The sequence below is a fragment of the Castor canadensis genome, chromosome 11, assembly GCF_047511655.1.
Source record: "Castor canadensis chromosome 11, mCasCan1.hap1v2, whole genome shotgun sequence".
NCBI classification, from domain to species: domain Eukaryota; kingdom Metazoa; phylum Chordata; class Mammalia; order Rodentia; family Castoridae; genus Castor; species Castor canadensis.
The window spans coordinates 43,748,265-43,774,507 of NC_133396.1; the positions used below are offsets into that span (position 1 = coordinate 43,748,265).

Here is a 26,243-nt window from a genome sequence, read left to right on the forward strand (position 1 = left end):
CTCCATGGTGAGGCAGAGCCTTTGCAAGAGCTGGAGAGATGTGACAGTCTCATCCAAGGTAGGAGTAAGAAACACGAGTCCTGGGGTCTTCTCCCCAGTGAGGTTCTCAAAGCCAAAGGGAAAGCAGTCTTCTCTGTTGAGCCGGGCTGCTTTCAGCAATTAACCCAGGCCAGCCCCTCACGCAAGCTGAAGAATGCAACCTCCTGGGCACCCAAGGAACTGACATTCAGTTGACACAGTGTCTGCTATAAACACTAGGGGGTGGCATGATCCTAGCTAACCAGGCTTTGTGGAGACCAGGGCATCTTTCTTCAGCGCCTCCGTATAAAAGAACAAAATGCCTGAAACTACTGCTCTGGGCCTCCGTGTTCTGGCTGAGTTTAGTCGCTGCACAGACAGGAGGCAGCTGCCCTGGGTTGGGAATCAGTGTAGGAGATTCCTGGATCTGTGCTTAGCTCATCCACGGACTATGCCAGGTGCCTTACTGGGTACAACAGCATGGAAGGAGTCCCAGCTACCCATGCAGTAACAGCAGACACTGTAGCCTGGCATGCACACATGGGCAGGGGCAAAACTCAGAGCTCTTCCCTCCCTGCAGGCTGCCCATCCTTCTTCGGCTTTTTCCCAGCCTCTTCATGTCCCTCCCCCTACTTTCTCTCCCTACCAGGAGCAAAGTCCCCTCAGCCCCAACACACTGGACTGTAGGGGACAGAATGGGGACTCAGGTTGTCCGGGGACCTCCTGGGAAAGGTCAGGAAGGCTGGGGCAAATGAGGTCAAAGATTTTTACTCCCACCAAGCCCCAGATTTCCCAAGAAGGCCTTTGGCCCCTCCTTCTAGTTCTCCATCTGTCTTCTCACCCAGCCATTCCAAGAGCAGCAGGGGTCCCTTGCTTCTATCTTCCTTCAGAGCTCTTTGGCTCTGAAGACTTCAGGGGTGTGGGCAGAAGTAGCGCCCTCCCAAAGCCCCAGCAGAGGCTGGGGCCCCACGCAACCCTGTCTCATATACACTCTTCCCATAGAAATCAGGCCTATCTGACTGGCTAGGGGAGAAACTGACCCCACTGCAGCATGTGCCACCTCCTGCCACTGCCTTCATCCTCTGCCTTCTGGTTGCGGCCTTCACTGAGTGTACGAGCAACGTGGCCACCACCACACTCTTCCTGCCCATCCTGGCTTCCATGGTGAGCGGGCCCTGCAAAAGACTTCTTCCATGTGGTTGTCCTGCCCACCCTTCTACCTGACAGGGTAACCTGTTGGCACCTCCTTTCCTGGCCTGGAGAGGACCCCAGAGCTTCTTGAATGCTTGGGTCCTTCTCCAGTTCTTGAGCTCTTGGTTCCTAAGATCTTCTGGCCCCTGAATCACCCCATTCCTGGTGACATCATCCTTACAGTATCCCAATGGGGTTCCCTAGTGGCCTCACCCACCTCCCTGCCCCAGCCCCTGTTCTGGTCATTCCAGAGGTGACGGGCAAAATTGCTCCCTGGAGCGTCCCCAGCCCCTTCCTCCCCAGGTGTGTTCCTGCAGCCTTTGATGACACCTCCAGAGCCCCTTTGAGATCCGTTTTATGGGCCCCTCCCTTTACTACACCCCACAGGGCAGGGCTGCACACTCATTCCTCCAGAGAGGTCAAGGGCCCTTCCCAGGTCACCCGGTACTGTCTGACCAGAGAGTTTGTTGGGTGTTGGGAGGTGCTGTCCCACAGAGAGGAGAAGGAGAATTGGGGGCTATGCCTTCCCCTCTAGTATGGGGACCAAGATCAGCTCTGCTCCCACTATTCTCCTCTAGGCTCAGGCAATCTGCCTCCACCCCCTCTATGTCATGCTCCCCTGTACCTTGTCTGCCTCCCTGGCCTTCATGCTTCCTGTGGCCACCCCACCCAACGCCATTGTCTTCTCTTTTGGGGGCCTCAAAGTGTCTGATATGGTGAGTGACAGAGAGACCCAAATGCTTCAGCCCTCTTTCTGCTCTGTCTTTCCAATCAGTGGACAACAAAGTAGCTGAATGGTACTGTGATTCTCAGAGCAGAGAGTGGGCCCCCAAGTGGGTTAGGGTGTAGTAAGGAAAGTTAAAGATGACAAGTGGAGTGTGGAAGGGCAACATGAGGAAAGTCCAGGGGCTCAGGTACCTCACTCAGGAAGAAAAACTCAGAAGAAAACAAGGCTCCAGGGCCCTTTTCCCTGTTGGCACTGACAGTAAAGTAAGTGGCCAGGACATTGCTTAGTGCTGCAGGTTACATCAAAGGTAGGACTTCTGGGGAAAGTTTTGCTGGTGGGCGGGCTCTGGAGCACCCCTGACAAGTGAGGGTGGGCACTGGGCTCTCTGCATCTGCTCACTCACACTGGCTGTCCTCACCCAGGCCCGCGCAGGATTCCTGCTCAACATCATCGGGGTGTTGGTCATTACCCTTGCCATCAACAGCTGGGGCTTCCCGATCTTCAGCCTGGATACCTTCCCGTCCTGGGCCCAGTCCAACACAACCCAGTGCCCTCTCAGCTCGCCCAACTCCACTGTGCCCAGCCCCTGATGTGGGCCAAGGCCAGGAAAACCCACTTGTCCCATTCCTCTGAGCCAGGAGGGGACGCCCTAAGCTCCAAGCCCTGGGCCAAAGGCAGAAGAACAGAAAGGTCCATGGATACACGCTCTAGCGTGTATTCATAAAGAAGGTGTGCACTCCATCTCCTGTGTGTCAGAGGATAACATGTGTGTGTGCGCGTGTGCGTGTGTGTGTGTGTGTGTGTGTATGGAGGGGTGTGTGTGGGTGGTGTGGTCTGGGGGGACCTGAGGGTGCATGCTTGACAGTGCTCGTGTGTATGTCCATGAAAATCCAACATACCCTTCGTCATCTCCCCAGCCTGTTAACCTGACCCCTTTGCAGTGTATTTATTGAAACTCAGGGATGGAGTAGCCTGGCAGCAGAGTCTGCCCTGGGTGCAGCCACTGGGACAGGTCCAGTAACAGAGGTCTCCCCGCCTGTAAGAGATTGGGGGGGTTCAATGTTAGCCACATTAAACTCTTTTTCAGTAGACTCTGGAATAGTCTTTCCCTGTATTTTTTGGGGCTGGTCTGTGGCATGGCTTTGGCCCAGGCTGGGATCAGTGTGAGGAGGCCTGGCCTCTGTCCTGAGTGGTGGCCCTCTTGCACCGCTTCCACCCACAGAAGGTAATGGTTGGACGCCCCTGCCAGGCTGCTCAGAGTGGGCGCAGCCACCCAGGAAAGCAGCACTGACATCACCGGCCAGCTAATTGGGAGCTGCCAGTCCCTGCGTGCCTTTGGGAAAACCGGCCTCCCCGTTCCCAGAGCACTCCCTGGCCATTTACATAAAACCCTCTGCCCCTGCCAATTCCTCACCGACCCTTCCTCCAGCTGGAAAAACCGGTCCCACCAGACCAGAGGAGGCAGGCTGACCCATGCCAGGTGCCCAGAAAGATGGACCCTCACCCAAAATGGCAGCCTGCAGCAAGAAGGATGCAGGTTAGACACATCAGAACAAGTTCAAAACTGCCATAACCTTCAGGGTCCAGAACCAGACAACTGCGATGATTCTGCCTCCTTATTCCACCTTTGTCCTTCCTTTGCCAACTCTCCATCACCTCAGACTTCAGGGTTTTCATTTATCTGACAAGGTGAGGGTGGGATGGGGAGGATGGCACTCCATCCATCATCCATTCTGGGATCAACATCCCTTCCTGGCTAGAAGTTCCTTTTTGTGTCTATGCTAAGTCTCACTGTAGATGGTAACATGTAGGCCTTGAGTTTGTCTAAATGGAAGTTTCCTAGAGTCTCATCAGTTCCCGTCCTTCCTGCTGCAGTAGGAGAGAAAAAATATTTACCACAGGGCTCATGCTTAAATAAAAAAAGGGAATTTAGCAGTGAAGAGAGAAGAGCCAAAAGGATTTCATCCTGTATCCTCCAGGCTGGGCTTTCATTCAGTTCTTCCAGAGCTGGAGGTTTGGTGGGAGTGCATTTGGGAGGGGGCTAGTGCACAGGGGAGAACACGGCTTTCCCCAGGGGACAGGGGATCCTGATGGAACATGCCAGACATCCAGAGAGTGAGGAGTGTCAGGTGAGTGGCTCCACCCCCACCCCGGCCCCCCAGGCTGGCATTCCTCACACATGAAGCACAGTCATAAATCACAGTCCCACCCAGACCCACACTAGGACCCCCCAGGCCCTAGACGACACCCCTCATTGGGAGCAGGCCAGCCCCAGGTGGCTAGGCTCCCCCAGTGGCTTGCCTATAATGCAGTGGGTGCCTATGGAAAAGCCCCAGTTCCACACACAACAAGGACCTTTTACCATTGCTTCTTTTGGCCAGGGGCACTGGGGTTTGAGCTTAGGGTCTCACTCTTGCTAGGCAGATGTTTTTACTGTTTGAGTCACTCTACTAGTCCTTGACACTACTTCTTTCTGGACCCTGCGTGGGCACCTGTAGTCCAGCCCTGGTTGGGGCAAAGGCTTCTCGGGAAGCACAAAACTCACCCACTCTTTTTAGCTACATAGCCTCTTTAGGTCTCCTCAGAGGGGACCAGGTATGGGCCGAGGTCCCACAGTGGTCCTAGGGGCTGAGGACTGGCCTGGCCCTGCCTTCTTAGGGAAGGTGGATACAAGCTAGCTTGAGGGCTTACATGTTGGCCAGGCAGGAGCTTGGGGACTGAGCTTCTCCCTTGATGCTCAGAAACCACCCTCCTCAGCAGGCAGGAGGGCGGCCTGGTGGCAGGCAGCACCTGTCAGTCTAATCACCATCATTAGCTGGGCAATAAAGTGGCATGGACTGGGCCAGCCTTTGAAGAAGTGTCCATCAGCCTAGGTCAGGCCTGTACAAGCAATCTAGCAGCTCAGCCCCTTTGCACACACTCCAGGCTGCAGCAGGTGGATGGGATGCCACCGGGACTATGGCCTGTGACCTCCCTGCCAGACACCCACTTTCTATAGTTTGCTTCCCAAAAGATAGCAAGGGGCTTTGAGTGTCTCCTACCTGACAAACTTGTGCAGTTCTGGAACTCAAGAGCTGCTACAGTAGTGAGCTCCCCATTGCTGGAAAAAAAAAAAAATCAACAAGGCTAGAAACAACTTACAGCCTGCCTGATGAAGCTGTGTCCCCAGTACCTACACAGGACCTAGCACAGTGGATGCGCAGAATGCTATGTGACCTTGACACACTTTAGGCTCCGTAGATAGGTCCAGATTTCTGAGTCAACTCCTACTGTTTCCCCTGCCCCTGTACCCTGAAGCCCTGGGAATTTCCCTGTTTCCTATCCCTTCCTCCTGCTGGCTAGCACCAGCCCCAAAGGCAGCCATGGCAACCAGAGGGATGGGAGAAGCAGCCATCAACCCTGGCAGGAGAAAGCTGCAGGGTGGAAGGGGAACTTGTTAGGGTGGTAGGAACAGGGATGTTGATCCAATGCTCTGGTTCACCTTGACCTGGGCCAGCCCTTGGGGGCTCAGGCCATGTGTTCCATGTCTCCCTGGTCTCAGAGTGAGGCAGGGTTGGGCAGGGCTGGGACAGGTGGAGCTCCAGTGGGTCCAGTCTAGAGAGTGTGCACTGGAGCCTCCACCCCAGCCGGTCCCATTAGTCACGGTCATCAGAGCCATGAAGTTTTACAAGAGACAGTGTAAGCCCCCCACCTCAGGGGCTGTGGGTGTGGTGCACAGGAAGGAGGAGAGGAGAGCAGATGAGCAGCCCAATTGGAAAGCCTGTGACAAGCACCCAGAAGACTTGCTCCTAAGAATGGGAAGACCCTCAGACTGGGTCTACACAGAACCCCCACACATACATGCCTAGGCCTGGGCACACATAGTTACACACACTCACACTCATGTGTACCAAGTTACAGCTCTCACAGCCCTTCAGACACCAAGGAGCCACTCTCAGAAACCCACACAGATATACAGAAACAGACATCTGTACATCCACAGTGCTCAGACCCCTGCACACAGGGTCAGACCAGTGTTCTCACAAGCACACAGAGACTCATGCACACTTACACACAGTTTCTGGCCTGAACGCATCAGCAGCATACTGTAGCTTCATGCACACCCATGATGGAGTGTAAGCGTGAGAGCAGAAAAGTAAATACTTACACACTCACACAGTGGTACACATGGACTACACTCACGCAGACACTGGTGCCAGTGAAAACACACCCACCCTACTTGCTTCTCCCCACCTCCATGGCATAACTCTCCACCCAGCAGGACTCTATGTTCCTCCCCCCAGACCCTCCTCACCAAGCTTGGAAACTCCCTGGACTTCCCAGGGGGTCAGCCAACCAGAACCAGAGCAGACCTCCCAGCCCAGCTCCCCTGCCGCAGCTCTGGCCTGGAGTTTCTCCATCACGCACAGCCAAGAAACTGCCTACCCTCCCCCAGGAAGCCCACTCTGGTGACCCCAGACCTGTCCAACCCACTTTGATGCAGGGTCTTTGGACTTCAGTATCTAATGCCAGCTGTGCTTGGGCACTGTTCCTCTGCAGACGTTCTTAGTGTCTTCCACGCAATGGAGTGAAACTTAGAGGACCTGGGACATGGCAGGCTCAGTCTTGAGAACTCTAAGACAAATCCAGACTATACATACAGAAGTGGACAGAAGATGGTCCATCCTGGTATTAGGTGCAGGGAAAACCACCCCTTCTCCATCACATTGGTACTTCGAGGGCAGGAACATACTCCTTCTCCCTAGGGCCCAGAGTCATGCTCTAGACTGGAGCATGGCAGACATTGGTACAGGAATTTCCACTCCGAGTGCAGCCTTGGGCAGAGCTCAGAAACAGACAGCTTGGTTCTTATTTTTGTTTTGTTTTGTGGGACTGGTGTTTGAACTCAGGGGTTTTGCACTTGTAAAGCAGGCACTCTACTGCTTGAGTCAGCTTGGTTCTGACGTCCAGTCTCCCAAGGTGCAGAGCTTCACTGGGCCCAGCCCATCCAGGCCAGAGCCCAGCTCAGCACCATCTGCAGACATGAAATGAGGGTGCTGAAGATGGATGGTCAAACCTCCATACAGAAGTCTTTCCAGAGCCGAAGGTAGCATTGAGGGCAGAAGCACTAGGATAGACTTTCCAGGCCTAGGAAAGAACTCTGAGGGCCTGGTGTGGCCAAAGAAGAAGCAAAGTCTCCTATCCAGAGACAGAAAAGGAGGAGAGAGACCGCAGAAATCCCCATCCAGTCCCAGCGCTACTGAAATTCCCAAGTCTCCTGCTTCAGCTCCCAGACTGCTGGCAATGAGGAAGTTGTGTTTCCCAAAGGAAAAAGGGAGCCAGAGCCCACGCCCATTCCTGGGGCAGAGGTTAGAGCCTCTCTTGGAAGAGGAAGAATCACATCTCACCCATCGGAAGCAGAAACTCACTGTAGAAAGGGAACAGCCACGGTCTCCTGTGCATTCTGCCATGCCCCCCCTAAGGCCCTGGACCCTAGAATTAATTTTCATTTCTTGAATTTTTTAAATTTATTTTTAGATAGGGTCTTGCTATGTAGCCCAGGCTGGCCTCAAACTCACAATCCTCCTGCCTCAGCCTCCCAAGTGTTGGGATTACAGGTGTGTATCACTGGCTCCAAAATCTTACTGTTTTAATTGTAGAAGTCTTATTAGACATTTTGAAAACTGACAGGGCAAATTCCTCCTATTAGTCCTTTTTTAAAAAGTTTTAAACTCTTCACATGGGTTTACACATTCCCCCAAACTTCAGAATCAGCTTATCAAGTTCCAAGGGGGAAAAAACCATTGGAGTTTATTTAAATTACATTCCACTTGTAGATTACTTAGAAGAGAACCTACATCTTTAGAGTATTATAGTCTGCTTTCCAATTCAGGAATATGATGTGCCTTTATGTTTATTTAGGTCTTATTTTATGTCTGCCAGCAAAGTCTTTTGTTTCTTCATGTAGATTTTATGTTTCTTACTAAGTTTATTCCTGGGTATTTTGTAATATTGTTGCTACTGTGTATTGGATCTTTTGTCTCTATTTTCTTTTCTTTCGCTTTCTTCTTTTTTTGGATGGTGTCTTACTATGTAGCCCAGGCTGGCCTTGAACTCAGGATCCTCCTGTCTCAGCTTCCTGAGTGCTGGGATTACACATGTGAACGGTCACCATGCCTGACCTTATTTTCTAACTCTTTGTTTCAGTTGTAACGAAATGGTTTTGATTTTTACAGATTTAACTTATATTCTGTTACCTTACTAAATTCTCTCATTTGTTCTAATAGTCTCTCACTAAATTCTCTGAGATTTCTTAAACAATTACATCATTTATGGTTTTTTTTTTTTGAAGATTTTACATTCTTCCTTCTCATATTTATGTCCCTTGTTTTCTTTTCTTTTTTTATCTTAGTGCTCTGGCTAGGACCTTCAGAATATTATTGATCAATGGCAATGATGGTGGACTTCACATTATAACTTTCCTGGTTCTCTGTGTTGAGCATCCCTACAGAAATACCTGTGAATCTAGAAATGACGATCAGTCCTGAATACATCAGCTCGGAGCAATTAGCAAGCACATAGCAAGTATTGACAGCTGTCCTTTCATTATTAGGTTTAAGCGAGCAAGACTTTGACTGACACTGTAAGTTCCAGAGAAAAGTGAATTGAGCCAGTGGACCCCAACCTAACCCTAGAAAAAAATTTCCTATACCCAAGAGAGCATACTAACACATTCTCCTCATTCCCACCTAGTACGTGTGGAGAGAAAGGAGGCATGTTTATTGATCACTTACTGTATACCAGGGATTGTGCTAGGAACTTTAAACACATAAATTTATTTAATCTTTCCAACAACTCTGTGCATGAATGCTATTCTCTTGTTAACAGATGAGGAAACTGAGGCTCTGAGTGAGCAGTGTGGAAGATCACACAGCTGACCGACATTTATAAGTAGGTGCATTGACAGCTGCCTGGCGCCTTCTTTCTGTTGAGCACTGAACATTCTCTGCCTAGAAGTCTCCAAATGTTTTAGTCTACTCCACACTTGTGCCAGATGACCATCACTACCCCCAGCCAAGGCTAACATTGCCTCTGTCAATGGAATGAGACACAGGAACTGGGGAGAAGCTGACCTGCCCATGCCCCAAGGCCAGAGGCCATGTCCCAGGCCTGGTGGGGCAGCTAGGTCCCTAGCTCAAGGGAGAGAGCTACAAGGGGAATTAGAGGCTGGACAAGAGAAGGCAGGGAAGGGAAGGAGTAGATAGAGACAGGAGACAAAAGTGGGGCATAGAAGATGCAAAAGGAAGCAAGGAGAAGGAGGTCGGGACAGAGACTGGGGCAGCAGCAAGGAGGGCTAGCATGGAGCAGGGACTAATTCCACGTGGGCCCAGTGGTGGCCAGTTCCTAGACTCCTCAGGCACTGTACCCTCAATGCAGACCCTAAGGGGCCAGGTACCAGAGCCACAAACCACCCAGAGTTCTGTTTCCATCCTGCAAACCATAAAGAGTGGCTATGGAGTCATGACACAAAACCAGGGAGCCCCCCGCTCCACCCACAGACACCCAGATACATACACAGGGCAGGATTCCTGACCCAGAGCAGAGACATGTGCCCAAACATGTGGTTGTAAACACAAAGATGATACACAAGAGGACCCAGACACAGGCCTGGGTACAAGGACCAGAGCCCCACACAGATACAGAGCTCAGAGAAGACATAGAGGCAGACACATAACAACTCAAAGACAAACAGCAGTACCAGGGAGAGACATGAAAGACTTACATGCCCACAGGTGCACGGAGAGAGTCATATGCATACACGTGGGTACACACCCCTCCCATATACACACAAGGTGTCAGAGGGACTATGAAGAGATGGGCAGGTGGCTGGGCCCTGTGAACAGTTCCCAGCAAGTGTTGTGCTAGTGTTGGGCCCCTGATGGGGTCATCATCACTGTCCGTCCACACTATGCCTCGAAGAACCCTGGACTGCCACCACGTGCTGTTCCCTGGAACCCCCTTGTCAGCTCCATGAACATACATGTGTCGACCAGGCTCTCCTGACACGCATGTGCATGTCCTGACAAGCCTGGGCCCCACCCATGGGGGCTGACATCCCCATTCTGGGGTGCAGGTGGGGGCTACAGAACAACCCCTTCTCTACAAGTCACAGGCTGTGCCCACTGGCAGGGACAGGGAGCCTTGACTGGTGCAGGAGGAGGGAGGGGTTGGGGGGCTGGGGTGCGGCTGGGGCGGGCACAGGAGCCAGTACCTGTCAAACAAGAGCCAAGGAGCAAACTAGGTTCTTAGTCACCTTTCTCTCTCCCCGTTTTTGGCAGCAGCCCCTCCGGGCAAGGGGAAGCTGATATCATAATTATTGGCTCACCCAGCAGCTGCCTCCCCTCACCTGATGTCAGCACAGACCCAGGACAGCCAGGCTGACGGACTGACAGACGGACAGAGCTCCTGGCCCCCCAGACCTGGGCCCCCACGCTGACCTGCTTCACTGAGCAGGTAAGAGGAGACCCGACCCAAGTCAGCCGTGGAGGCCAGCAGGGCTAGGGCAGGGCCTGGGGAGGGGGCTCACTTTTTTAATGTGCCTCAGAAAAGACAGAGAGCACCTAGGTTCTCTCCAGAGTCTCACTGCAGCTCAAGTGAAGCTTAGGATTGGGGTGAGTGCTTGAAGGCCTTGGGGGACCCCTTCCCCCATGCTTCTCTCTCTCTCTCTCTCTCTCTCTCTCTCTCTCTCTCTCTCTCTCTTTCTCGTGCCTGTACAGCCCAAGTTGTCTAGCTTCAATCCTTCTTGCTGTGGGTCTTCATTCTGGTGTGTGGGGCTGGCTTTTGTGTGATGTCTCTATGTGGGTATGGGTGTGCTTACCTTACCCACCCTGGGCGGGGAGGGAACGAAGAACTGGAACTGGAAAACTAGAGCTGAAAGACAGGCAGGCAGATTCCCAGCCGAGTGGCTGTTCCAGGAAAGGAGACAGCCCACCTCTGGGGCCTGCGTGGTGCCAAAGGCATGTGTGGCTCAAGAAATCACTTTGCCAGCCTGGGCGGGGGTCTGAATGCCTGCAGCTCATGGGCAAGTATGGGTTGCAGAAAGGAGACGGTGCACCTGGTGGAGAGGCAGACAGGTGGCAAACAGGTGCTGAGGCTAGATGCTGATGCTAAACTGGAGGCAGAGTCCCCCAAAGTCTGGGAACTTTTCTCTTCCTGAAGACCCCTGAGGCAAAGAGGCCTGGCAAGCAGACCTGGGATAGGCAGGGAGCCTGTGGACCCCCAAAACCTAGAATTGGGAGTCCGGGGAGTGAAGGGCCTTGGAGAACCAGCTTGAGCAGCGGAAAGCCCACCCCCCACCCCCAGCTTCATGGCTTTTCCCCATACCCTGAGCAGTGAGGTTCTGACATTCGCTGGGGAGTCCCCCAGACCCTCCCTTAGTGTCCAAAGAAGTATGTTGGATGACAGGAAGACTCTAATAAGTGGGCGTGTTTGCCTCTTCTCTGCCCTACATGTGTGGGGGATATGTTTGGGGGTGTGTACTGGCAGGCACAGCTGGCCAGTGGGAAAGGACCAGATGGAGAGGGCTCCTCTTCTTAAGAAGCCTTTTCATCTCATCCATCCCCCTGCCTCTGTACTGGTCACTTCCCACACCAGCCGGGGCTGCTCATTCCCAGTTTTCCTAATTCCTGCAGGAGGAAATTCTCTCTGTTCCCTCACAGTCATGAAGTCCTTTCCAGATTCTCTCAGGAGTCTCTGCTACTACACACTCAGCTTTACCTGCCCCCATATCTTTCTCTTTCCCCAACTGCTGAATCCCAGTTCTGGGCTGATTCAGCCATGGGTGGGGAGAGTAGCATTGCTCTCCAGTCATATCCCCATTGAATTTGGCTAGGATCTTTTTACCATCTTGATCATTCCCTGACCCACAGGACAAGACAGGATACAGACAGAAAAAGGATATCCTTAATTGATGGGGGTATGGCAGTACCTCTGTCATGGCCCCTTTTTCTTGTGGCTCTGTGAGGGGCTTAGGTGGACTAGATGGACAGAGATAGGCCATTCCTGGGGAGAATCACAGTGGGCAGGGTCTGCCCCGGTTGGGGATCCTCAGAGATGAAGGTGCCACAGGGAGAGGCGCATGTCTTCCCAGCTCCCCGCCTGGCCCCGCCTGTGCAGCCTCTGCCGAGCTCAGCTCCCGGCTCCAGGGCCTGCTGAGGCACGCTGCACCCCCAGGCCCGGCGCCTCACTCACCTCCCAGAGCCAGGAACCTGTTCTCCCGGGAATGCCAGGGAGTTCTTAGAGGACTGTATTTCCCAGGGGCTTAGGGAGCCCCAGAATTCTCTGGACCAACAGGTCCTAGAAAAAACAAGAGTAAGAGTAGGGGGCTTGGGACCTTTCCCTGCTCCCCATCTTCATCGCATCCACACACCAACCCCCCATCTCCTCCAAACAACAGTTTATCAGTCATTGTGCTTACCATGAGAAGGAAGAGACTTGGGAAAGTTAAAGAAGAGGGGAAAGCCTTCCCCCCCACCCCCATGGCACATGCTTTCTGTCATGTGCCACCCTTTGCCTCAGGGAAGTCTTCCTTTAGCCCCCATGGAAAGTCCCATCTACCCTCTAAGAAAGCAACATAGCACCATTGCCCTTGACTCTCCATCCTTGCCAACCAGGAAGTCATTCTGATTTCTAACCTCTCACCTTCTGGCTTGAATTGAGCCTGGTCTTCATGGACCAGCAGAACCTCCATTGCTTGCACTGGGTCCATGTGCATAGCCAGAGACTGTTCCTAAACTACCCTGAAATGTCCAGGGAACTTGTGGAACTGCACCTGCTGCCCTGTCATCCTCTTCAGCACCATATTCTAATGAAATTGGGGGCCACTTCTGCTGAACCTCCTCCCCTGACAGAGGGAGGGAAAGGACAGAGGCCTGTAAGTCTGACACCATCCCTGCTGTGACCCCATTGCCTTCTGCAGCAGGAGAGACTGACAGGTGTCAGGGAAGTTGTTCAGCATTTTAAATTGAGTATGCCTGGCCTTTGTGACTACAGGAGGTGGTTTCCTGAATAGAGAGGCAACGATTGATCTGAGATGGATGGGACACACCCAGGAGCAGGGGAAGGACAAGGTGACTTCTGGAGAGTACATCCCAGAAGCACTAATCAAATGGTCCCTGAATAAGTTGGATCTTTCCAAGTGTATCCATCCCCATTTCCCACCCCTTCCTCCATCTCTATGCTGGTCTCTTATCTCATCCCCAACCTCATCCCTAAACCTTCCACCCCATCCTCATCCCCTTTTCCTTTCCTTCCTGCCTTCCTTCTTTTCTTTCTTTCTTTTTCTTTTTGTGGTATTGAGGTTTGAACTCAGGGCCTCACATTTGCTAGGCAGGCACTCTACCACTTGAGCCACTCCGCCAGCCTTCTTTTTTCTCTTTTTGAATCAGGGTCATGCTATGTAAGCCCAAGCAGGCTTTAAACTGGAGATCTTCCTGCCTCGGTCACCCAAGTGCGGGATGATAGGCCTGTGCCAACACAGCTAGCTCTGTTTTCTTTATCTATCTATCTATCTGTCTATCTATCTATCTATCTATCTATCTATCTATCTATATCTATTTTAGAGATGGAGGTCTTAATATGTTGTCCAGGCTGACCTCAAACTCCTGGACTCAAGTGATTCTCCTGCCTCAGTGTCCTAAGTAGCTTGAATTACAGGTGCACGCCACTGTGCGTGGCCACCCATCTCCATTTTTAATCACAGCTCAGCTCCCTTCCTTTCTACCTCTTTATCCTCATTCCCAACTTTACCTCCATCTGTACAAGCCAATCTCCTCTTCCTCCTACCTCACCTCCTCAGCCCTGCCTCCATCGTCCTTTCTGGTCCTATCTCCCTATCCAGACCATCCCTAATTCCACAAGATGGATTTCCCTTTATGCCACAGATCCCTTAGGAGTCCAGCATCCCTCACCCCTGCCCCCACCAGGTCCTCATCTGTCTCCATTGTCTCCTAGTATTGAGGGAAAACCCAGAGCCATGCCCCTGGCATGGATGGATTGGATGGGAACATCCCTGGAGAAGCCCTCAGCTTCCTGATTCCATTTGGGGCTTAAAGCCTGTGTGCTGGCCAAACAGTAAAAATGGGTTCAGCTGGGGGTGCATATCAGTGGCATGAGGTCCAAGGTTTTATCCCCAGTCCCCACAAAAAACACGTAAGTTCAGATGTAACAGGATGAGTTGAAGTGTGATGTCCAGACAGAAACTGCCAATGTGTAGCAGGAGAAGTGGGGGGGGGCGGAGATACGTTCAGAGTGCCCAGAAAGGAGACAGTTGCAACCTATCTGGTGGGGGTGGGGAGGTGGGAGTACGACTGGTCTGATCAGGCATGGCCAGGCCAAGGCAGGAAGATGGACAAGAGGTGAAGCAAGGAGGCCCGCCAGGTGGTTTAGGAATGACTGCCACTGTCCTGAGCATCCCCCAGTCTCTACCCCGCCTGTGGCTCCTGCTTAGTCAGCTCAGATTAATGGGGCCGGGGAGAGAATTAGCTGAATCGTGATCTCTCAGGAAACTAGACTTGAGAGGCTGCTGTGAGTCACAGAGAAAAGGGAACCTGTGCTGTCACAGCCACTCTGGGAACTCCAGGGGCTGGGCACCCCTCACAAGCCACCCCCCCAGCCCAAGATATAACAGAAAGCCCACTGGGAGGCTGGGTCCTAACACTCCACTCCACACTCATGGCCATCAGTTGGCTTAAAGTCCTACCCTCATACACTCTTTGGGGACCTTTAGGGCTCTCCCAGTCTAAAAACACTGCTTCTGACAAACTACAGCCAGCCTAGGCACACACACACACACACACACACACACACACACACAGAGCACAGGCACATACACACACACCATACACACACACACACACATACACACACACACACCCCACACACACATACACACAGCTCGGGGTGTGTCCCTGAAACCGGATTGCCTGAAGACAGTTGGAGGTCCCACCTACACTTGTAAATTCCACAGCTATGTCCCAGACTGCACCAGCCCATTGGGCTCGGAAGGCATAGGATGTATACAAGGATGTATACACACACACACACATGCACAAGCACACACACTTCACAGTGAAGTATGGAGTCTCTGTAGCCCCTCCCCTGCACTGAGCAGAGTGACCACAGCAGTGCTCACAGTCAGCGGTAGATGGTATCCCCAGCTCCTTCTGAAGGGGGTCGCAGAGCTCACACCTGGCCCCACAGAGCCAGTGTCTCTGCTTCACTGGGCCTTCCCATGAGCACATGCAATGTACCAAAGGTGGGAGGAAACCGTTTGGAATGGCAGTGCCAGGCCCAAGAAGATCTGAGGGTGTCAAGGGAGAAGAGTGGGAACTGGAGCCCAAGAGCCAGATGGGCCCAGAAAGACACTCTCAGAGCCTGCCACTTCTCTAAGGGCATGCCTGAAACTAGGAGCCAATTTCACGTAACCTAGGTGCCCAAAGGAGAAAGCAGTGTACAGGCAACTGCATAGCATGGAACAGTCCCTTCCCCAGAAAGGGCCTGTTTCTCCATCTGTCAAACAGAGAGGGGCTTTGGTGAGAGGGACTCCCAATGTACTTCTCCCTCCAGGGTTTGGTAAATCCAAGCAGATAGCCACCTGCCTGTCCCCTATGGTGAAGGGAGAAGGTACACCAGTTTGTATTTGTCTTGTACTAAATCTGTGTTATTAGTAGTGGTGGCAGAATTAATATCCCTAATAATAGATTGCTAATAATGAGCAGTCCTGGTAATAATATGTACAGAGCATGAGAGGAGGCTCTTGCACATGGGATGGTGGGATCCTGGACCATCTCACCCCCTCCTAGGATGGGCAAAGAGGGGCTTGGCCACTCTCATGGAGAGCACCTGGGAAGGGCAAATGGTTGAAGGTGAAATGATCTCATTCAGCTCTGTAGTGTCCCTAGAATCCCACAGGCTTGGGACCCCAGGAGAGGAAGCAGAGGCACCAGAGTTATCTGTGTGGTTCACCCTCCTCTGAGCAGTTTGGCATTCTGGCTCTTGCTCAGTCCCTGGTGAGGTATATAGGACAAGGATGGGAATCCCAATATATAAAGGGGGAGCCGGTGGCTCAGGCCTGTAATCCTAGCTACTCAGGAGGCAGTAATCAGGAGGATCACAGTTCGAAGCCAGCTTGGGCAAATAGTTCCACAAAAGCCTATCTCGAATAAAGGGCAGGGGAACTTTGTACAGAGTTGAGGGAGTCCAGGCTCAAGAAGGCTTCTGAAAATAATGAATGCCAGGTGAGAGGAAGAAGCAAGAAGAGACTCTATCATCCTTGTCGGTTTTACAGTGATTGAGTCCTCAGCTGCCAATCACTTCCACAGCCAATCAGCTCTGCACTCAGTTGAGGGAGGGGGGACCAGACTCGGCTCTGAATGACATCATTATGGGACAAGGCTTCTGGGTCTGGGGAACCCAAAGCTAATGGGTGCTCAGAGGTGAAATCCTCCCCACCCCCACCCCGCCATTTTCAACCAGTGTGGCTGGAGGAAGGATAAGGATGACATTTCATAATCTTGAAAAAGCCTCCCGGTCTTTCAGTCATTCCCCATCCCATTGTCAGTCTTTGGCCCCTTTCACAGCTGGGCAGGCTAAGAATTTGAAGGAAATTTCTTCTCTGGAAATCAATATCTAAGGCTTCAGATCTCCTGCTTTCCACACATTGCCTGGGGAGGATTAAGCAGACAAGAAGTTCCCACCTCCAGCTCTTCATTTGGGTTCTTATAGTTCTATCTCCAAGTCCCTTGCCAGACCCATCCTCACCTGTCATGGTTTCAAAAATCCCTAGGAAAGTCAGGGCTGTAGGGCTTCTTAAACTGCCCATACAAGAGAGCAAAAATCCCTGGTGGCTGAGCTGGTTAGGCAGGAGGTCTCTGGAAAGAGTATCTAAGGAGTAGGGAGAGCCCAGCAGAGCTGATCTCTCAAACTAATGGCCATAGCAAGGGGAATGGGGGACCTAGGAGGTACATCTCAGAAAGGGATGGATGAGAGCTTTGAGGGATAGCATTTCTTGTCTCCTTGAAATCACTTCCTTACCAGCTACTAAATAAGCATCTACAGGGAGGTCAAGGACACCCATCCATCTGTCCCACTGAACATTCATCCATCCATCTGTCCATCTATCCATCATCCAGCTTTCCATTTACCCATTGCCCATTAATCTGTCCAACCAACTGTTCATCTATACATCCACCCATCCATCTTTCCTCCCATCCATCCATCCATCCATCCATTCATCCAGAGAGGTCAAGGCTGCTGGGAAGGGCCTGTGGTCCTGCAGCATTTATGGGACATGTGACCTGCCTGCCTGGCCTGGGGAGGCAGCTCCGCCCCAGGCCTGGGGCAGGGGGCTGGTCCAGGCATGTGAGAGTATTTATACCTCCATGGAAGCTCTTAAGAGCTGCAGGCTGAATGACTCCCCGAAGCCGTGATGGTGGCCATGGCCCAGAGCCCACTGTGAGTGCTTAGATTTGATCCTTTGGGGAAAGGGCTGGGTGGCAGGGGCTGGAGAGGTACTGGGAAGCTGGGAAGCTGCCCAGAGGTGGCCATGGATGGTGGAAAGGAAAGCTTATTGGGCAAAGGAGAGAGGGAGGACAGAAAGCGGTCAGAGTTAGCCATTCACAGCAAATCTGGGTTCCCTGGAGGAGGAATGAACCTACTGTCTTTAAATGGTATGTGTAGGGGGGAGGTGTCTTGGTGAATGGCAGGAAGAACAGGGCAAGTGGACTTAGATAATAAGAATTAAGGTTAGCTATCAGGAAGACTTCCAGATCAGCCCAGGGCAGAGAAGGTAGTTCAAGTGCTTTTTTAGGATGCATTGAGGGATGCTTTGTGACCAGCCTACTTCTAGAAGCAGGGGGATGATGAGGTGGCTTTAAGAGAGACCTAATTTGGGGGATGGAATGACTCAGCTGCAGGTGTCAGCGGTTCATATTTGAAGAAAGTATCGCATGGGTGACATGGCTGCTTTTCATCCTTTGCTCTTCTTGCCAGCTCCATCCCCCTGCCATTCCATCCCTACCTGCTGCTCCTCCGAGCACTTTAGTCAGATCTCAAAGCTGGGCAGCTCACCCATTTCCTGAAACCCAAGCAGGGTCTAGAGCCACAATGCCCAGAGTGTTTTCCTCAAAACCCAAATTTTGATGGGAGGAAAAGCACTAGAAACTCCTTCCTTCTTGGCACCCCCAGATTCCGAATATCCCAGGTGCCCAAGCCTCAGGCATGGTCCCCAGGCCCTTCCCTGCCACCCCCACAGAGTAATTATGGAGGTGCTCCAGGGGACCCCTCCCAGCAGCCAGGCAGGCGGAGCCTGGGGTGGGGCTGCAGGCGAGCACTGGGCACAGCCTCACCCCTCATAAAACATGCTGCCGCAGCCAGCAACAGAAACCATTAGGGCAGAACTTAGCCGGCTCCACCTCACTCATAAAGGGCCGGCAGGAGGCCACAAGGTGGGAGGGGACATAGAGCATGGAGAGCCCTGCGAGGGCTCACTGTAGGGCAGGTGCCCCACGCTTGCCTGGCCTCTGTGATTCAGCTGTCAACAGAGGCTACAGGGAGAAACCCTTCCAAGGAAAGTTCCATCTTCCCACAGGAGGTGGAGGTGCTCCAGATGCAGGCAGGGCTGTGTGACATCGTGGTTAAAGAGACTGGCATTGACACCTTGGTCTGAGTCCTGGGTAGCATAATTTACTAGCTGGGTTACTTGGGCAAGTCAAGGTAACCTCTCTGAACCTCAGTTTCCTGATCCATAAAAGGGGGTGACAATATCGTATCTCCTTCCCAAGGCATAATAATTCACCTAGCATTCCTGGTCCCCTTGAGGATCTCATTAGGGATCTACTAAAGGCAGAGCAAGTATTCAGGGCCAATCAACCACTCAGTTTACCTCACTCACCTCCCCAGGACCCAGTATCTTAAATGGTCCCTGGGCCTCATCTTGCTTATAAGAGAACTGAGGTACAGAAGGGAGAAGTGACTTGTCCAAAGTCACACAACCAGTAAATGGGGTGTGTTCTGGCCCCCACTCTCAAATAGCCTTCTGCCTGAAACCTGAGGAGCACAGGAAGGGTCTCTGAGAGGTGGAGGTGTCGGTGGCATAGGCCTGGCTATTTATGAGACAGGCACAGAGCAGAGATGCAGTAATAATTCTGATCCATCCTACTGTCAGCTTTCTGGGAGAACTTTGTCACTTACATCCTCTCTATCCAGTCAGAGGGCCATTTCTCTCTTCCCCTGACTCCAGGGTAGACCAGGTCTACTTCTTCTGACCCCAGATTTTCCTTCCCTCTTCTCAAGGATCATGGAAGATGCTCAGAGGGCAGGGGACAGAAAAGATCCCCAGATACTGAGAGGGTCTTCAGCAGTGTTTTACAAAGGTTGTGGTACTGGAGTGAGTGCATCTGGGCCTGTGGTTGAAGTTCTTGAGGCATGAGAGGAGATGTGTTTTTCTGTCTAAATCTGTGGCCCTGGCCATTAACTTCCTCTTTCTGGGCCTCAATTTTCTCCCCTGAAAAATGGGGTTAAAGGACCTTGCCCCTGTACTTGTGGTAGTCTGGTTAATGTTCACCAATCAACTCTCAAGCGTGCGGGGGGGAGCTCTGGTTTGTAGTGTTTGCAAATTTCCATGGGCAGACACTGTCACCATGGCCATTTTCACTGGACGTGGATTTGGGAAGAGGTAGGTAAAACTGACTCCTGAAAGCCTGTGCCAGTAGGCAACTTACACCCTTGGGGGCAGAGGGAGATGAAATGAGGCGATTATATGAAAGCACAAAGTGAACTGTAGAGTGCTCTGAAGATGTGGACCTGTGATGATCATGGCTCTTAGAGGTGAAGGAACCTCTGGGCACAGTCCACCACTGAGAGCCCTGGCCTCCATTCCAGGAATGTTAAGCCCATATATGTGGACCATGAGAGTGTTCTGGGGATCTGAGAGGGGAGGAGATATTAGCACATATATTCCACCATGCTCCCTGAAACCGAAACAGACAGGGTCAAGGTTAGACATTAATGAAGAATTTCTTCTGAATTCGGATGCCAGCTCCAGGACACTGGGGCCATCAGGGAGGCCTCCTGATGGATCCAAAGCTACACAGTCACCCCTTCCTCTCCACTGCAGTCCCTGGGAGTTTCTTTAGGCACTGGCTGTACTGCAGGGCAGTGACTGAAATGACCTTTGAGGCCAGAGTCAAGAAGAAGGAAGTTCAGCCTCTGCCAATGGTGGTAGACAATGTCAGGGAGATGGTGGTAGGAGGCAGGAAAGAGAAGTTCCCTCAGTGCTCTCTTCCCCCACCCCCAGAGCTGAGATTGAGTCTGTCCCACTGCTAATTATTAATAATAGCTATAATTTATTGAGCATGTAGTATGTGTAAAGCTATTTACAAGCAATATTTCATCTAATCCTCCAGAGAGGTATGTATTATTAGCCCTATTTTACAGATGAGGAAACTGAGGCCCAGGGAAGGAAGTTAAACAACTTGTCCAACCAAATTCTCACAGTGGTTAGGATTCAGACCTAAGCCTGACTCCAGGTCATCTAGCTTCAAGAGCTCTTGTGGCTCTGAGAGAGAGGGGCTGAGGCCAGTCGGCCTCTCCTTCTCTCTACAGTGAGCCCCTCCCCATGCTGGACAGGGCGCCCCATAATACACCAGTCAGGAACCTTTTGCTCAATCCTGAGGCAGGAGAGTCCTGTTAGATGAAGTTGATTGAGGCCCCCTCTTTCCTGGACTTTCTATAAGTCTTTTCTGGGACTTACAGAATAGAGTTTCAGCTTGGGAGACTAGGGGGTGCCATGGTCATGGACTTGGGAGTCAATACCTACAGAACTTGCCCAGAGGAACACCTGGACTACAGGGACTTCTGAATCCTCAATGCAAATTAAGCAGCAAGCTTTGAGCTCTGCAAAGGCAGCTTCTAATCCTGTCTCAAGTTGCTTGGAGGAAATGGGGTAGTGGTTTTCAAACCAGGGTATGAAAGTCACAGCTGGGATAAAAGCCTTCTGGTCAGGCCTCTGACATTCAGGAACTCAGCCAGGACTTATAGATAACACAGCCTGAGGAGTAGGGGCTGGTGTAAGGATGCAGTGAGGCAGGTGCTGCTGGGAAGCTTCTGCGCAAAGCAGGCCCTCCGGAGGAGGGGCAGCCCCAAGCTAGAGACCACGGATGCATCTTCAGGTTCACATGTTAAGAGGAGCACGGCTGGGGTCTGAGTCTCCTAAGGCCAGGCTAAGTGACAAGCAGACAGGTAGGGAGGGCTAATAAGGGCAACTGCCACCTGGGGATGAGGTCATTAGCCTATCTGCCCAGGGTTACCAGGCTAGAAGCAGTGAGACCATCAAGGAAACTGAAGAGTCTAGGGTCAGAGGTCCTTGGGTCTGGTCACATTTGGCTGACTGAGGCCAGATGTATGACACATGTTCTTGATCACATTGTAGGTGTCAGCACCTTACACACATCATCTCACTTAATCCTCATGAGGACCCTGTGAGGTGGGTTCACATGCCCCACTTATGAGATGAAGAATGTGAAATACAGTTACACAGTGTGTTCAAAGCCATACAGCCAGAAAGTGACAAGACTAAAACTCAAAGTTAGGTAGGCCCAAATCCAAAGCCCCCCACCCCCACTCCAAGTTACAGAGCCCCAAGACCTGTGGGACAGGGCTCCCCACCTTGCATTTGGAGGGACTGGAAACGCCTTGGGAAGGTGCCAGGGCCACAGCACCATCTCCTGGGAAGACAGCTCTTGGCCCGGGTAAGGTGTCACAGGCAGGCCTGAGCTGTCCAGGAGTAGCTGTCCAGGGAGCAAGGGCCAGCCTGGGGCGGTCATGCGGAGCCTGAAATGGGCTGCCCTACACCTCAGGCCCCCTGCCTGCCCCTTTGCAGGTGTCCAGTTACGGCCAGCTCTGCGCTTCCCCAGTCACGCCACATTTAGCATTTAGCATTACCTAGTGAACAGGCGCGGGGACATGGAGAAGGGGCAGTGGGGACTCTTTAAGGGGCGGGAGAGCCTCCCAGGCCCCTGCCTGGGCCCCAGCAGCTAGCCCCTTCCCAGGCTGATCCTCAGTAGGATTTTGGGTAGATTCTCTCCCCTCCCTATCCCCATTACCCTCTCTAGAGATGGCTTATTCAGCAAAGACGTATCAACCCCTGACTTGGCACCAAGGGCCAGTGAGACCCTCCCTCCCTCCCTCACTCCTAGAGCTCTCAGAAGAACATGCAGGGAACAGCACAACTACCCTGCTCTGGCTTGAGGGAGGTTTGGGTAGAGGGGTAAGTGTAAATCTCAGGCTTTTCTTGCTGCCCCCCCCAACACACACACACACACACACACACACACACACACACACACACACACAGCATATCCGACCCAGCTCTGACCCTCACCAAAAAAGAAGAGTAAGTGTTTGTAGACTTCAAAGCTAGCCAAAGCTGAGTTCAAGTTCTGACCCTGTCCAGGATTATGTGACTTGGGAAAGTCGAATAATCCCTCTGAGCCTCAGTTTCTTCATCTGAAAGGTGAAGTTAATAATGTACCGTCCTCGCAGGCTTATTCTGATAAACCAATGAGAAAATCATCCAAAGCATTTGCACAGTGGCCAGCCCTCAGCAAACAGTAGCTGTTATCAGAGACTGCTGGGCAATGGGAGTGAACTAAAGAGGCACTGCCCTTTTAAGATGGTGAAGTAAGGCAAAGATCAGAAGATAATGATAAAAAAGCCATACCGCTAATGACATTAATCACCAGAACTGACAAGTATTGAGCACTTACCCCAAGCTCGGCACTGTGTTCCATGCTTTCTATGCATGATTTCATTTCATACTCACACAGCCCTGTGCGCTAGGTCCTATCACTTGCCATGTTTTGTAGATGCTGTGCTGAAATGCAGAGAGCTTTGCTGACACAGCTAGAAAGGCAGGGCTGAGTCTGGCACTGAGCCACAGTCCTCCTATCCACTCCACTGTGCTGGGATCAGGGTTCTTCTACAATTCCAGAAGGTCTGGAATCTAGTCCATGCCCCCAGCGTTTCATGGGGAAACTGAAAAGTTCAGAAAGGGGCTAGGGGCCTGGGATAGGATGTAGCTCAGTGGTAGAGTGCATGCTTGGCATACGTAAGGCTCTAGGTTCAACCCCCAGCACCAAAGAAAAGAAAAGAAATAAAAGGACAGTGGTTTGCACAAAGGCACAGGTGAGAGTTTGAAGGACATAGGTGAAAACAGCACTTATTAGATGTTACATTGTAGGCTGGTGGGTCACCAGGCAAAAGGCCCTAGGGTCAACCACAGGTCCAACCTCTGCATCAGTGGAGTTGTTCCCACCTCAGGCCTAGGCCTGACCTACCTCCTCTCAGGGCCTGCACAGCCACTGATTAGTTTGAACTAACCTGGCCCTTCATTGTAGACACAGGATTCCAAGCAAGAGGAGCCAGAGGCAGGGTCTGGCTGGGAACCAGAGTCTTGCTGGCTCAGTCCTCTGCCACAGCATCCAAGACCTCTCCTCCAAGGGTCCCACCTGGCTTACTTGGCTCTCATGTACTCTCTATCATTCATCAGATGACTGGCTACAGGCAGGGTCACTAAAAGGGATGGGGTGGCAGTGGAGGTGGTGAACCTGGGGTTGGTCACCCCAGACATTGGTCCTCATTCTCATCGCAGCCGGCTTTCTTCGAGGCCAGGACTGGGTGATGGTGTCGCTACTCCCGCCACAGTCTGACGTCACGTTGCCAGGCCACACCCGACTGGAGGGTGAGCCCCAAGGGGACCTCATGCAGGCTCCGGGCCTCCCAGGCTCCCCTGCCCCACAGAGTGTAAGTACCTGGTAATCTAAGCCTAGACTTAGGCCAAAGCCCAAAGGCTGCACAGGCAGCAAGTAGACCATCAGGGACCTCCCAGGGTTTATCTTGTCCTTTCCACCAACAAATAAGTGCTTGACTCTGAGGCCCAGAAGAGCTCAGATATGGGTCTTTGTTCATCCCTTCCGTGTAGGGTTGTCCCAGGACAGGGCTATGGAGCCTCATCAGCTTTGGAGCACTCCAGGTTTAGAGGCAGTATGTCCTCATCAGATTGGGGCTCCCAAGGGCAGGCTATGTCTTCTTCATCATTTGGGGATGACCCTGTGCTCAATCAGCTACAGACCCTTTAACCCAGCACAGAGTAGGATCCTGGCAGGTCCCCAGGCCTAGTCCAACCTCCACTCATAGGCTCTTTGCCCTTTGTCCACCCAGAAGCATGCCGGCTTCAGCTGCTCATCATTTGTACCTGATGGCCCTCCAGAGAGGGCCCCTTCACTGCCCCCACACAGCCCGAGCATTGCATCGCCAGGCCCTGAGCAAGTCCAAGGCCACTGCCCAGCTGGACCCGGCCCAGGCCCCTTCCGGCTCTCACCCTCAGACAAGTATCCTGGTTTTGGCTTTGAAGAGGGCCCAACAAGCAGCCCTGGGCGCTTCCTCAAAGGCAACCACGTGCCTTTCCACCCATACAAGCGGCATTTTCACGAGGACATCTTCCCTGATGCCCAGACAGCCCTCGCCCTTGAAGGACACTCCTTTAAGACCCCGGGGGCACCGGAGGCCTTCGAGGAGATCCCTGTGGATGTGGGGGAAGCTGAGTCCTTCCTCCCTGGCTTCCCAGCAGAGGCCTGGTGCAATGGGCTCTCTTACCCCAGCCAGGAGCACAGCCAAGTCCTGGTGAGTACCAGTGGCCAGCAGGACTCCCATCTCCCCTGTCCCAGTTCCTTGTGGACTAGATGGAGATCAAAGTCCCTACCTTCCCATTTCAGACCTTGCCTCTCAAGATCAGTGCACTCAGCAAAGCAGCAAGCACAAGAGTGGGGGCCTCTTGGCTCTATGCTGGGTCTCCTGGTTGGCTGCGGAGGGGATGCTGGCCTGGCATGGTGCAGGCAGGTGGGGGAGACAGGTCAGGCTAAGGAAGCTGGCAGCCTCCCAAGGGCTCCTGAGTCAGGAATCCAGAGTGTAACTTCTGTTTGTTTAAGTGTCAAGAATCTCCAGCCAGACCAACACACCCATATGCAAATGTGAGAAGAAAAACACACTCCAGAGGCCAAGAGAAAGGACTTAGGAAGGAGCACAAAGCACAAATTCCCTCTCCAACACCAGTGTACAGAACTGAGAGACTGTAAGATTTAAGTCCTCTCAAGACCCTCTTCCTGGTCCTATTCTTTTTCTTTCTTTCTTTCTTTTTTTTTTTTAAAGACAAGAGTTAGCTATGTGGCCCAAGCCTGGCCTCGAACTGAGAATCCCATGCCTCTGCATGCCCTAGTCCTGAGATTACAGACTTGTTCCTGGCTCTATTCTTTGCCTAAAGTGGGCCTGGGTATATCCACAGAAATACCTAGAAAACACCTTGGAAGGTCATGACAACTGTACTTCCACAGCCATTTCTGCGTGCTCTGTGACTGTGGGCAAGTAACTTAATGTCTCTGAGCCTCATTGGAAAAGTAAAGTTAAGGGTACCTACATCATAGAACTGTAGCTTTGGAAAACTAAAGGGAGATTGCTTCCCATGCCACACTCTGTTTGGAGGTCTCTGAGGCAGTGACCAAGTGGTCCAGTCTCAGCTATGCCTCCTCAGATGCCAACCAGCCCGCCTCACCTCTTGCTTTCAAACAGACCCTCATTCTAGCCCCAAGCCACTTCCAACAAGGAAGGCAGACGGACACCTGGCAGGCATGGCCAAGACAGGATCTTACACTGGTTCTGGAGTCCTTGGATGGCTTCTTCTCAGGCCCCTTGAACATGGCAGCAGCCACAGTGAGGTAGCAGCATGTCAGTGGATGCCCCAAGTATCCACTCAATACCCACTCCTGGCCATTCTGCCAGGTGCTTTCTTTCAAGTGCCCTGTTTAATCTTCCCAACAACTCCTAGAGTTCCCACTATCTCCATCTCACGAATAAGGATCTGAGGCTCCTAGAGGCCAAGGCATCCCCCAGTCTGTAAATGGTGAAGCTGAGATTTGAGTTCACTCCTGCATCTTGGAGAAGAGCTCACAGGTTGCTCGCTGTGTGATGTGGTGCACATGGCTTCCCTCATTTGGGCTCAGCCCCATTATCCGTCAAATGAAGGGGTTGGACACTAGTGCATGCTGTGGCCCTTCCAGGCCTGAGATTCTTTGATTGTGGCAATCTCTGCATCAGCAGCCCCAGGGCACACCCAGAAAGAGGTCACAGCTAGCTTGCCCCTCTGACCCCATGTGCTGGCTTCCCAAGGCTCCTGGGAACCCTAGGAAGAGCAATCCACCCTTTCCTGAGGTTGACC

At 52.2% G+C, this 26,243-nt stretch overlaps 2 protein-coding genes and 1 long non-coding RNA gene across 12 annotated transcripts in view; 2 read left to right on the forward strand and 1 right to left on the reverse strand.

Annotated features, from left to right (window-relative positions):
- The window catches only part of Slc13a2 (solute carrier family 13 member 2), a 23,871-nt gene extending 20,844 nt beyond the window's left edge, over positions 1-3,027 (forward strand). For both annotated transcript variants that reach the window (XM_020188402.2, XM_074046451.1), the window contains exons 10-12: positions 1,021-1,182; positions 1,788-1,925; positions 2,359-3,027. In XM_020188402.2, coding sequence (XP_020043991.1) covers positions 1,021-1,182; positions 1,788-1,925; positions 2,359-2,526 — 468 coding nt within the window. In that variant the 3' untranslated portion in view covers positions 2,527-3,027. The remainder of the gene's footprint in view (positions 1-1,020; positions 1,183-1,787; positions 1,926-2,358) is intronic.
- On the reverse strand, positions 2,842-24,539 carry LOC141413797 (uncharacterized). 3 transcript variants are annotated; one of them, XR_012438695.1, is made up of 4 exons: positions 22,741-24,539; positions 4,978-5,036; positions 3,355-3,453; positions 2,842-2,972 (listed from the first exon to the last, which is right to left on the reverse strand). It is a non-coding gene; the product is annotated as an uncharacterized lncRNA (long non-coding RNA). The 3 variants fall into 3 exon arrangements; XR_012438694.1 differs by lacking the exon at positions 3,355-3,453 and adding an exon at positions 12,167-12,271; XR_012438693.1 differs by lacking the exon at positions 3,355-3,453.
- Positions 10,200-26,243, forward strand: part of Foxn1 (forkhead box N1) — a 28,362-nt gene continuing 12,318 nt past the window's right edge. For 2 of the 7 annotated variants that reach the window (XM_074046450.1, XM_074046445.1), the window contains exons 1-3: positions 17,369-17,428; positions 23,645-23,776; positions 24,194-24,655. In XM_074046450.1, the coding sequence (XP_073902551.1) occupies positions 17,384-17,428; positions 23,645-23,776; positions 24,194-24,655 (639 nt within the window). In that variant the 5' untranslated portion in view covers positions 17,369-17,383. Of the gene's footprint in view, positions 10,430-17,364; positions 17,429-23,624; positions 23,777-24,193; positions 24,656-26,243 lie in introns of those variants that run through there. The other 5 variants (XM_074046448.1, XM_074046447.1, XM_074046449.1 and 2 more) reach the window with 5 other exon arrangements.